The 11,794-nt window shown below is 50.5% G+C and overlaps 1 protein-coding gene across 1 annotated transcript; it reads right to left on the reverse strand.

Annotated features, from left to right (window-relative positions):
- Positions 1-3,404: 3,404 nt before the first annotated feature.
- Positions 3,405-7,289, reverse strand: PV10_06119 (uncharacterized protein). The gene is made up of 5 exons (XM_016370881.1): positions 6,646-7,289; positions 6,392-6,512; positions 6,301-6,341; positions 5,817-6,246; positions 3,405-5,758 (listed from the first exon to the last, which is right to left on the reverse strand). The coding sequence occupies exons 1-5, from the start codon at positions 6,680-6,682 to the stop codon at positions 4,105-4,107; spliced, it is 2,283 nt and encodes a 760-aa protein (XP_016223174.1). The 5' UTR covers positions 6,683-7,289; the 3' UTR covers positions 3,405-4,104.
- Positions 7,290-11,794: the final 4,505 nt, after the last annotated feature.

Genomic DNA, 11,794 nt, shown 5'->3' on the forward strand with positions numbered 1-11,794 from the left:
ATTCATGTACACGTGATGCACTCGGAACGGGGGCTCCATGCTCCGTGTCACACGTGACTGCACGTGACTCATCTCCACCTTCAAACCTTGTACCTATACTTGATCTCAGAGGCTCAGTCTGTCCACTACAAGAGAGAAGAGGATTGTAGACGAGGAGGAAAGGATGGAAATGCTTCCTGCTAGCCTCGGTACAGGCAAGAGCGAAGTACAATTTTTCTAGACTTTATAGAAGGATCAAGATCGTCTTCGCATCATACAACCCATCTCGCACCCATCTCGGGAATATTCTGATCCGGCATCCGAGGCTTCGATATACAAGGAACTATAAGGACGATAGTACTATCCTGAGGGTCTCGAGTTGGTGAAAAGAACCAAAGATTGGAGAGGATGACATCAACATGGCCAATTCTGTGAACCCATCAATACCAACCACACAACGCGCATGGACGTTTACTCGCCGCGGACCTCTCTCGGAGACTCTCAATTTCACGACTGACTACCCAACGCCACAACCTGCGTCTCTTGGGAAGAATGAGGCACTTGTCAAAGTTTCAGCAGTCTCGTTGAATGCAGGCCAGTTGATCCTCTTCCACCTGCCACATCTTACTGCGAAACCCTGGATCCCAGAGACCGAGTTCGCAGGTAGTATAGTTGCGCTTGGTCCTCGCGATGCTGATGTCGATTCCATCGAGTTCCAGGTCGGTGATAGGGTTTTGGGCGCTCGCAGTCCCCGAGATGCTTATCGACACAATGGTACCTTGCAGGAATACCTTGTGGTCTCTCTTCCTCAAATGGCCAAGGTGCCTAACGCAATCAGCTTTGTCGATGCTTCTGGCTTTGCTGCCTGTGGATGTACTGCAGTCCAGGCTCTGAGACTCGCCGGTGTAAAATCAGGAGGCAAAGTCCTCATCACTGGAGGGAGCAGTGGACTAGGTAGTCTGCTGGTTCAGGTTGCCAAAGCGTTGGTTGGTGAGAATGGTATCGTTGTAGCCACCACTTCTGCCAGAAACGAAGAACTCGTCAGGAGCCTTGGAGCCGATGAAGTGAGACTTTGCCCAAAGCCCCGCCGCAGTCTTGAATTTGACCATTTGACCACACTGCTGACCCCATGCTTGCTCAGACAGTGGACTACACGAAACACAAGTCCCTACCTGCGTATATGATCGAACACCATTCCAAGCTTCCCTTCGATGCTATCTTCGATATCGTGGATTCCGACGGCCTCTATGATTCGTCACCTGCTTATCTCACAGAGTCAGGCAAGTTCCTCTTGCTGGGCGGCTTGAAATTTGCCAAAAAGCTTAATCTCAGTGGCTTGTTTGGGTGGCTCTTTGGCGCTCTCGTCACTCAATTTCGTCCTCGAATTCTCGGCGGAAACCCGCGACACTTTCAAATCTTCACGTCTCTTTTCAACCAAAAGGATGTAGAACATTTCCTAGGCCTCGTCGAGGCTGGCAAGGTCCGATCTGTCATCGACAGCCGTTGGAATTTCGACCAAGCACATGAGGTATGTTTGTTTTCGTTGATCGTTGTCTTCTGCACCTCTCAGACATCTGCTTGGAAACCACCATAGCTGATTGGAACATGGCAGGCATACGAAAAGCTTGCATCACAGAGAGCCCGAGGAAAAGTCGTCATCGAGATCGAATAGTCAATCCAGTGCATGTTGCTTTGCAGCAGGCAGCACTATCCGCGTATGCAGAAGCCTGAATGTACTGTTCTAGAAATCCGAGCCGATGAGGTTTCGATGGCCTTGGCTTTATCCAGGAGGAGCACTTGAGTCAAGGAGATTTTCTGACCTGTCATGTATCGCAGCCTTGAGGGTACGTTTCCTGTACAACATGTCCAGAAAGGCCACCAACACTGCTGAGCTGTCATGTCGTGCATGTCCAATCACTGCCGCATATCTGGCACATCTGGACCGGCGCAGTAATGCGGGGTGGTAGTGATCCTCTAGTTGATTGAGAGATCGACGCTGGTCTGGTGGTCTGGTAGCTTAGTTCTTGGGAATTGGGCGCGCTCGACTTGTAGAGCATCTTGAGCAAGCTCGGGCCACGCCGCAGGTCTTTGTCGAGCTCCTCCATCCCAATGTGCTCGATGGAGCCAATATTGGAGTTTCAGGCTCGTCTGCATTCAAACAAGACTGGTCACGGCCGAAAATTCCCCATGTCCAAAAAGCACACGACGATGAAGCCCAAATAGGCAGAAATCGCCGGTGAAAGTGATTATTTAAGAGCTCATCAACAGACATGCTCGTCTGCCCTCTTTCTCCTTCCTCAGAGATCACCGATCTTTCGTCAAAACATCAAGACAATCAGCCATATCCTATCCTCCCAACTCCCATCCCCAACCCTGCTCCTAAAAAAACCTGTGAAATCGTTGAACAGCCGTCCAAAATGTCTAATCCCATGAGCAAAGCTGATGCTTCGCGCATTCAATCATCTCAAGTACGTTTGCGAGAGCAGAGCGACTCTTCAAGGCTTTGAATATTGACAACTCCTCTCACAAGGCTCGCAACGGCGGAGATATGTCGAGCAGTGGATTCGCTGCTCGAGCTCAAGCGGCAGGCGATAGGAACAGTAACAGCAATGTTTCCAATGCCGGCGGGGGCACCCGCGGCGGCGGTGGTGGACAGCAGGGCGGCTCCTCCACTAGGCAGAAGTAGGGCCAGAGACAGCAAGGAGTAGCTGATGTCGTGGGGGCAATGGCCATATCTATGGCGGGTTGGGATGCTGGTGTAGAGGATGTCAATCACTCGGCTTTTCCTCCTCTCGTTCATTTGCTCAGATTTTCGTATCCCATCTCCTCACCCTGTTTTTTGTTCTCCCTGTTTACTTCTTCCCTGTACACTTTCCTCCCCTAGAACTTTCGCACTGCCCATGAACAGCGCACCCACGTATCCACCGAGGAAACGCATGTCTTGGGCTTGTACCGCCGTCATACGTAACAAATTCTCCGTGTCTGCAAGGTGGGCGTTGAGTTGAGCCAGTTGCGCGTGCAGATGGGCGTATTGGCGGTTTTTGTTCGTTAGGGATGTGTGGTTCATGGATGTAGATGATGATGGACGTGATACGGGAGGGTATTTGGATCCTGCGGTCAGATTTCCTGGCATTGTTGGGTTGTGGACTTTTGGGGTTGGTCTCGAGTTCGACGCCGTATGTGTGTTTGTGTGTGTACTAGTTCGCACTTTAAATAGGGCCGGGGGGGAGGAAAATCAGGTAGTCTTTGAGATTGAATTGAGGTGAGATTTGTATAGACACGAATGAGGCAACACAACAACTGCCAGCTGCCCCCCGCACAAGTCCACAACGCGATATCACGTGACACGCGTCACTTCGCTGGGCCCACTGGCCTTCAAGGGCAGGCCAGGAAAGCCCTGTGGGAAGACGCTTCTGGGGAAGCTCGTGTCACGCAGGGTCATTAATTTCATTTCAATTTTCAGCAGGAGGGCAGTCGTCAACGTTGTTTTCATGAACAAACTATCCCATCTTCCTTCAACGCCGTCTTTCGTAGTCGCCGACATGCCCTATTGCTGCGGGACCTTGTCATATTATTCACCTCAACCCTACATATTCGTGCACTGTAGAGCCAAAGGATATACCACCTCCTCCTAAGTACGAATATGCAATACAATCCGTCTCCTCGCAGGATGTTGCCCGCAAATAACAGAGCCCAAGACCAGCCCCGCTCTGCATGGTCCTCCCGACCATGGTCACTCAATCCAGGATCACCGTCCAAAGCGCCGTATGTGCGGTATCAAGACTTTCCCCCCTCCGCATTGAGATGCTGTATGTACTTGAAGAGGCAAGCGTCATTTTCGCCAAGTTCCTGTCATTCGTCTCCAATCCCAAGATGGATTCCAAAGCTTTTTGCCATTGCAACGGCCATTACAGGGCTTTTGGGCCTGTGAGGTCGTAAAGAAGTCTTGCAGAAGCTGATCATTAAAGTATATGTGAAACAATGTAGTGGTCGAAGGTATGTGCGATGCTGTGAGAACATCCAAGGCACCGTATACTCAAAGCCTTGATTCTGCCAGTTATCGCGTGGACGGCCTGCGTCACAGAGTCGCTCGAGTGTGTTGCTAAACATGGCGGCATCTTGGCTTTAGTGCGTACTCAGCATCTGCCGAGGTGCGAAGCTGCTTGTGCTACTGTGTGCGGAGGGATCCGATTCAATATTGGCGCTGCCGCTGTCACCACTACCCGCGCTAGCGCTTGCACTTCCGGTCAGACTTTTTACGGGGGGTTTGGGTGGTGGGAGTGGTTTGCTCACCCCAGCCTGATCAACTTGATGAGGATGCACCATGTTGCCTTGACCTGGAGGATACCTTGCCACGGGAGCTGGCATTCCCCGTGGCGGTGACGGTCGACCGTTGCGGGGGGGACCCGAGCCAGGTGGCATATAGGGCTCGTTCGGCGGCGATGGTCGATTCGGGAATCTGCCGGGAGGGCCAAATGGATTTCCAGGAGACCGGCTCGTCCGCCTACTTGGCGGGCCGGGATAAGGTCCTCCGTTAATACCCATTTCTTGCAGTCGGCTTGCGGTCAGGGAATTTGCCCTTGATTCATCTGCCATCTCTTTTCTGTCAACGGTACCGTATCGATTTGATGAAAACCCCATCATTGGGTTGTCCAGAATATTTTGTCCAAGCACAGGCATGTCTGAGAGTATCTGTGCACTGGTGCGATGCCGTCCCATCATGTTCATGTTTGGCCGACCGTATCCTGGAGGTCCGCCGGGACGCATGCCAGCACCATTGGCAAATGCATCCTTGCGAAGCTGGGTGTGGCTGTTGGTCCTTTTCGTTCGTCGTGAAGTGACGCTCATCATATCAAAGTTGTCAGGGTCCATGGGTGGCATAGATGGACCTCGCCCTTGCATTGGGTCGAAATAATCGTCGTCGTCATCATCGTCATCGAAATCTTGAGGGCGAAATTGTGCCGGGCGACGGGGACCTCGACCTCTCATAGCTATCTCCTGTTGCTTCAATTGCAACTCTCTCTCCCTCAACATTAATTCCCGTTCGCGGAGTGAGGGGCCCTGAGGACCACCATTATCGGCAAAATTAGTAGCGTCACCCTCACCCATTTCATCGTACAGAACCACGTGACTGAACTCGTCCAGATTATTTTCTTCGTATGAAGGACGTCTCTGCATCTGTGGCGGTCCCCGCGAGGGATAGCTGTTGGGTGGACCGCGGAATCCATTTGCAGGCGGGGGTCCTCGCCTGCCTGGGGGTCCCATGTTCGGACCTCTCATTGGTCGAGGTGGTCCAGATATCGAGCCATTCTGTGGTCTGACAGGAGGCGGGCCGTTGGCAAGGGACATGGACCGCGGCGGTGGCTGCATGCCTTGTGAGGTAGGGGGAACGGATGGCGAGGGTGAGACGACAGTTTGTGGGCGGTTTTGGTTTGTTGTGTTGACGTGTCGGAGCATAGTGTACAAGGTTTCAATGCGCGGTACCTTGATGCCGAGAGGTTTTGCTAGTTGAACTGGGGTGCCTAGGTATGTTTCGACTTCCATAGGTCGTCTGGCCAGAAAATCCTGATACATTATGGATGCATCTGGGTTTGATCCGATCATGCTTGATATCGTTGATTCCTTGATGTCCGCGGGAAACTCGCATCCATGAGCAGTTGCGAGTTCGAGGAGTTCGGAAAGTACGCTCAGAATGAGATCATGGACGCCAGGTAGTCTGATGAGGTCTGGCAATGAAGCGGTTTCGAAGAGGACACTGACAGGGTAGAAAGCGATGGGTCTATGAAGAGTTAGTTCAAGACTCGAGTTTAGAGGGAATAGAGAAGGATATGCCATACCCAATCATCCTCTCGTATTGTTGTTGTTTGATATTAGGAGACACTTTGCAATCGACCTGAGCAGTAGTCAATGTCATTGCCAGAGCCTCTGACATGTCTCTTTGGATTTGTTCTGGTATAATCGAGTTTTTGCTTGCTGGACCAACCCATACTTCCGTCGAGCCGCTGTGTTCGAACTCACTGGAACCCAGTTGGTTCAGGTCTGCACCGGAAACCAATGAAAGGACGACATTTGTGGGAAAGGCTTCTTCCAATTGCCTCTCTACTCCGAGAGTATTGGTTGTGTTGACGAGAATGCAGGTGTGTTGAGGGGTAACGACAGATCTGATAATGTCGGCAAGATTGTAGACATCGGGGAGAGCTTTAACGCAAAGGAGGACATAATCGAAGGATGCTTGTTGACTTGCAGCTTCTTCCGCTGATTGCACGACTGTGAGGAGGTCAGCAAGCTAAAGACACATGACAACAGGATTGGGTTTCATACCATAACGGGGCTTGAAGCGTTCATTACCGAACATTTGTGATCTAGTAGGGTCAGAGTTGTACTCGTCGGTGCAACAAGGGGTTGGACTCACTTGAAAGAGACACCATACTGCGCGACATTCTGGTAATTGGCTTTCCAGACCAGAGTCACGTCGCAGGCATTTGTTGCCTGGAGGCGCCACGAGAGAAATGCCGACACGGCATTACCACCGACTATGCAGCAACGTCTTAGCTCACGGTTCATCGCGTGGAACAAGGGGGTGGTCAAGGGAGGGAGTTGAAAAAGAAGGTCTTGAGAAAATGACAAGATGCCATGGTGGAAGGGATTTGCAGGTGGATTGCTCACCAGAGAGGATACGCAGTCGAGGCGGAGAAGGAGCCATTTTACGCAGGAGCCCCGATGGACTCGATGGAGATGAAAAATGGAGCTCTTTCCAGGGAAGGCACGACCGGTGATGAATTCCGTCTCGTCGCAACGAAAGTTGTGCAGTTGTCCAAAATCCAAGGATCCAACACAATGTTCTCGTGTATGTTCGCCGGTGACTTCAAACGAGGTTGATGGATATCGGCGGTGGGACGAGGGACGAACGGAGGAGGGTTCACGAGCGTGTTGACGACATTGAGATGTCCAAATGAAAGACTACAACTCAGGGTCGTGGTAGGAGACGACGAAGGTTTCAGGCGGCCGAGAAGGACTCGGTCAACGTAGCCCGGGAAATTGGTGAAAGCGAGTTGGCAAGAAAACGGGTGAAAATTACAAAGCTGATGCCATGAGAAGATAGCGCGATGGCTGATGGATGAAGTGTGTTAACGAGCGTCGAAGGCGGTCGAGGGAGGGAGGAGTCGTGGAGAAGATGGCAGAGGAACAAAAACACAAAATTGGTTGAGGGCGAGGGTGAGGGTGAAGGTGAAGGTGATTGTAGACCTGAAATGGACCAGGGTGCGGCGGCAGCTGCAAAGACTCAAAAGGAGCCAGAGGGCAGAGAGTCTACTAGTAAGAAGTTAGGTACCTGACTAGTGGTGGCCTGTAGTGAAAAGGTGTCTGTACCCCGACCTGAACGGTGGGCATTGGGCGTCTCGGAAGGGGTGCGCCAGCCAGACACTAAGAGGACACTGCACCCAAGTTCCACACAATTCCTACCCAACCTGCCAGTACCGGACATCGATAAGAGTCTGGCGATGAACCTAGGTGATGCACACGCAGGTTGGAAATCAAATTGTTCCTTTACCCCCGGGTGATGATGGACGAACCAACCGAGCACCAACTAAAATTACTCTTCTGGCCTCTCGCCAAAATCAGGCAGCTAATAAAACATTGAGGCGCATGGGAGAGGCATGAGGAGCAGATCCTCCAGCGACCAAAGCAATAGGTTGGAGCCTGAGACCTGGGAGAGGCCGTGGTGTTCCCACACCAAGGTCGCTGGTCCAGGGAGTGAAAAGCTTGTTCTCGTCACGATTAAGTCAAGGTCTTAAGCCCTGCGGATCAGTGGCCCCAGCATCCTCCTCGTCCGATCAGTGTTCATTATTCAAGCCACAGGGACTTCCCCTCTCTGGACGGGCTACTGGGCCCTGAGTGCCGCCTGTGTCAACGACTCAGCGATCCTCCTTACCAAACTGGACCCTCCCAATCGCTCGCCCTTGCAATTTTTTATTATTATTATTAGCGGGTCTCACTTTTGGCTGCCACCTGGGAAAAACACGTAAGGCTCAACACGTCAGGCTCAACACGTCAGGCTCAACACGTCAGGTAGCCGGCCTGCCGGTGACCGCCAATCGACCTCTATATTGACCATGGCAAGGACACGCCTTGACCAAGCCTAAAAGTTAGACAATCGGTTGCGGAATCGTTTTCGAGGCAGGACCTTGGACCCCGTCACACACTGCACGAGTACCTGGAAGTGGGCCTTGTTCAGCATGCAGCATGTTTACAATTGCCGTTTAGTCTACTCAAGCTGTATTCCGGTGGGAATTCAAGCATATAGACCGCCTGTCTTGTGTACATTGTCTCCTTCGTTCGTGGAATTAGATCTACGGAGTAGGGACGCGAATGCTAAGAATAGATGAGGTTGATGTTGCGAAGTCGTGCACAAGCGTGGTTGTGGTGTCAATCCTTAGGTACCTAGTTAAACGAGGGTGGTTCCAAGGCATGGGGGGCCCGGAAATGAGGCCCGGAGAAGAGGATGGGGCTTTGGCGTAAGAGGGAGGAAATGGTAGGTCGTTGGATGTGCACGGAGTACCACAGTACGTCAAACCCGACTTTCCAGATGTGATGATATGATTTTGTCTTTCAAATAAGAACTAGATCAGCATGTTTTGACGGCCGAGTAACCCAATGGTGAGTCTTTCTTCCTGCCTGGCCTGAACCTTGTGCTGGTCTCGCCACCAGGCCAAAGTTACCTAGGCACGGCAAGATGGATACTTAGGTGAGCGATAGGGAGAGTCGGTAGTATTGCCTTCACATGGAAAGGCACTAATGAAAGGCCACGATGGGTTATCAACTTGTCATCGAAGGACTTGTCGCATTTGAGCGATAGCTCCAGAACAATTGCGCAAAATCCACAATGATGGAACCTTGAGTGGCCATTTCTGCCAGCTTTGGGCAGTCGATCTTGAAAAGCTGGCAGTGGAGAAGAAATTCAGAACCATTATTGATGCAGTCCCAGCTGAATGTCCGTCTTGGCAGGCATGGAATGGAGCCACGGGAGCCACGGGAGCTCAACTGTTTGCAAGATTTCTATCTGGACAGTTCACAAACGTGGCTGAGGTGCTTCCGGATCTTCCAGGTGGGACCCTTTCATGGCTAGGGGCGCTGTTGTACTAGGGATCCTTGTTCTTGCAACACCCGACGGAGGTTCCTGTGACAACTTGCGAGTGCATTATTATGCACTCGCAGTAATTGCCATGTAAAGTGCGCCTACATCTTGCGGGTTCGACGAACTTCGCTTCCATCGTCGCCAACTGGAGTGTCAAAGCCAAATTTATGAAACCTGTTTCTATATGAACGTTTCTCAATTAACCTGATGCATTGCCTGAAGACTCGAAAGCCGGTGTCCACGACCAGGTGTCAGTGGATCCAGAGTAGTTTGACTAGCAAAGCTAACCTCTGCATTCAAGATTGCAGCACTTTATGAATGTACTCCGTAGTGTAGTACCTTCGTGGTTTTTCCTGTCATTGATTTCTTGCTAGTAATCCATGTTCATTACTACTGTAGTCTACTGCGCGTGGAGGACTGTTCATTACTGTAACTACGACTGAGCTGTTACATACGTAGAACATTCTTAACATAGAGATGATCCGTTGAAAATAATACGCCTGCATCGACCCATAGCTCTGGGAATTGTGCTGGTGGGAGATTGCGCTTGTCAGATAGACTTTTGTACTGTACGTGAATGCAGTACTTCCAATCACCAAAATTCCTACTGGGGGTATATACCTCAAAATTCAGATGCTACACTCGTGGCACTCGATATTCAATTGGGGAGTTTGCTCGCGAATATTGAACATCAATCCTTTGCAAAAATTGTGCAACAACTCCACAACGGCATTGCGATCTTTAAGCGAAAGCACCATCTGAGGGCCTAGATAGCGGGTCTTATAGTGGCCAATTACACGTGCTCGCCTTGTCATGCGTAATTCCATACTCTCCATGGCAATCTGCATACCGCAGGGTATATGACCTGTTCTAACTCGGCGAAAACCACATGTTTTCATTAGATGGAAAAGGGGATGTCGATGTGATGATGATCAACAATTTGACCTGCTTACTCTCCCGAACTTCCTAACCGCTTCAAATTTGTCTGTTTCCACTGCATTGCCTTGTCTTGTTCAAGCATTCCATTGAGTCAACAGAAGACGACGATGCGCCGGTAGCAAGCCACGAAACTCGCCTATGCTGGGGTCGATACAGTTCCTGAAGACCTGTTATCTTCGCTTCGTGGTGTACATACATAGCTTCCTTCTCGAAACGTTCCTAATGTTCCATGAAGTCTTGCGTTTACAAGGCTAGTCTGACCTAGGACACGATCGTATTCCACCCAAGGCGTCTGCGTCGAGGCAGAGGAGCTACTATACCTGTATTTGTGATGGTAAAGAAATAACAAGGTCTCGAAGTTGTCTGGCCACCTCTAAGCTGGATCATATAAAAATTTTGGCAATCAGATGTATAAATCTTATAGCCTTCACGTCGCCGCAGTACATGGTTTACATCATTACCTATGAAAGCATACTGTGCTGGAGGTGCTCGCTCGCATATGAAGCAGGTTTAGCCTCGACTACAGAATCAACGCGTATATAAGACTACTGACGTAATAGTTGAGGCAGCGGAGATTTTGGATGATGGACTCATGGACCTCATACTCATGAATGGCTATTGTTAAAGCCATCATAGGGTAAGGCAAGGCGATTTTTGTCATGGTGTGCCACATAATGCGGCACCCACACTAGAGAGCACGTGAGGCACGTGATTTTTTTCGGGAAGATAAACTAACAACGGAGCTGCAGCAGCGGTTTAGTCATTATTGATGACCACTATGCATCACTCTGGATGTGGACAATGCGGCTTAGTAACACATACTGGAGGTACATGACAAGGGAAGGTCAGCGGAAGTTTAGCTGGAATCTACTATAACTTTTTTTTTGTACGGAATACAGTAGTGGTAGATTTAAATTTTAGGGGCAGTGGGGGAGCCCGAATGGCCCAGGCTCTTCTCTGGGTGGACCCGAGTACGCGTGAAAGCTCCGAAACGCCCACGCGATGCCCCTGAAAGCGAAACTTCAAAGGTCAAGAAAATGACATCTGTCACTCCATGCCTGGAATCTGTACTTAGGGCAGTCGCGATCTGACCGCGATCACGATGTTGGCGCGCAGCAGAGGAAAGCGCGTCTACGTGTCTCTACTACGGAGTATATAACCGTCAAAAGCAATATATTGCGCGTCGTAGATAGGCCCTAACTCAAGTAGCCCGTCAGAAATAAAAAAAAATCAAATCAAGCACAACGGGTAAGCGGTTAGGATCTCATACTAGAATCATCAACTAGGATTCACTACCACTCGTAGAGGCATTGAAGGCGAAAGTCTGGGCCGATGCTTCCGAAAATGACGCTTGAAGCCGTTATTCCACAAAAGAACCGAGACCGCCACTATGACTCAACGCTCAAAGAGCGATTATGTATGCTATATTGTTACAAATGGGATCTCGGTTCTTTGGTGTGGGAGAGGGTAATCAGTACGAGGTCCAATCAGCAGGAGCTCCTAACTAACTAAAGTTACACTGGGATTTAAGAAGGGATCAGTTGGATCTCAGGCAGGAAGCGAAAGCGACAGATCCGCAATGCTTGGTCATCTCAGGCGTGCTTCAAGTGCAGGAATTGTCATGAATACCTAGTTTCAATTGGCTGCCTGGGCGTGGCTGGTGTGTGACCCGAGAACCGGAGCTTTGGATTGGTTGCGGACCGGCTCGGGAGTGAAAGGCCAGTACTGACACGCAGGTGCATG

Source organism: Exophiala mesophila (genome assembly GCF_000836275.1).
Source record: "Exophiala mesophila strain CBS 40295 unplaced genomic scaffold supercont1.4, whole genome shotgun sequence".
Lineage (NCBI taxonomy): Eukaryota > Fungi > Ascomycota > Eurotiomycetes > Chaetothyriales > Herpotrichiellaceae > Exophiala > Exophiala mesophila.

Coding starts and splice junctions, on each gene's coding strand:
- PV10_06119 (XM_016370881.1), bottom strand. CDS start 6,682: ATGGCTCCTTCTCCGCCTCGACTGCGTATCCTCTCTG. Junction 6,513..6,645: donor TCGACTGCGTATCCTCTCTG/GTGAGCAATCCA, acceptor GTTGCTGCATAG/TCGGTGGTAATGCCGTGTCG. Junction 6,247..6,300: donor ACGCTTCAAGCCCCGTTATG/GTATGAAACCCA, acceptor ACCTCCTCACAG/TCGTGCAATCAGCGGAAGAA.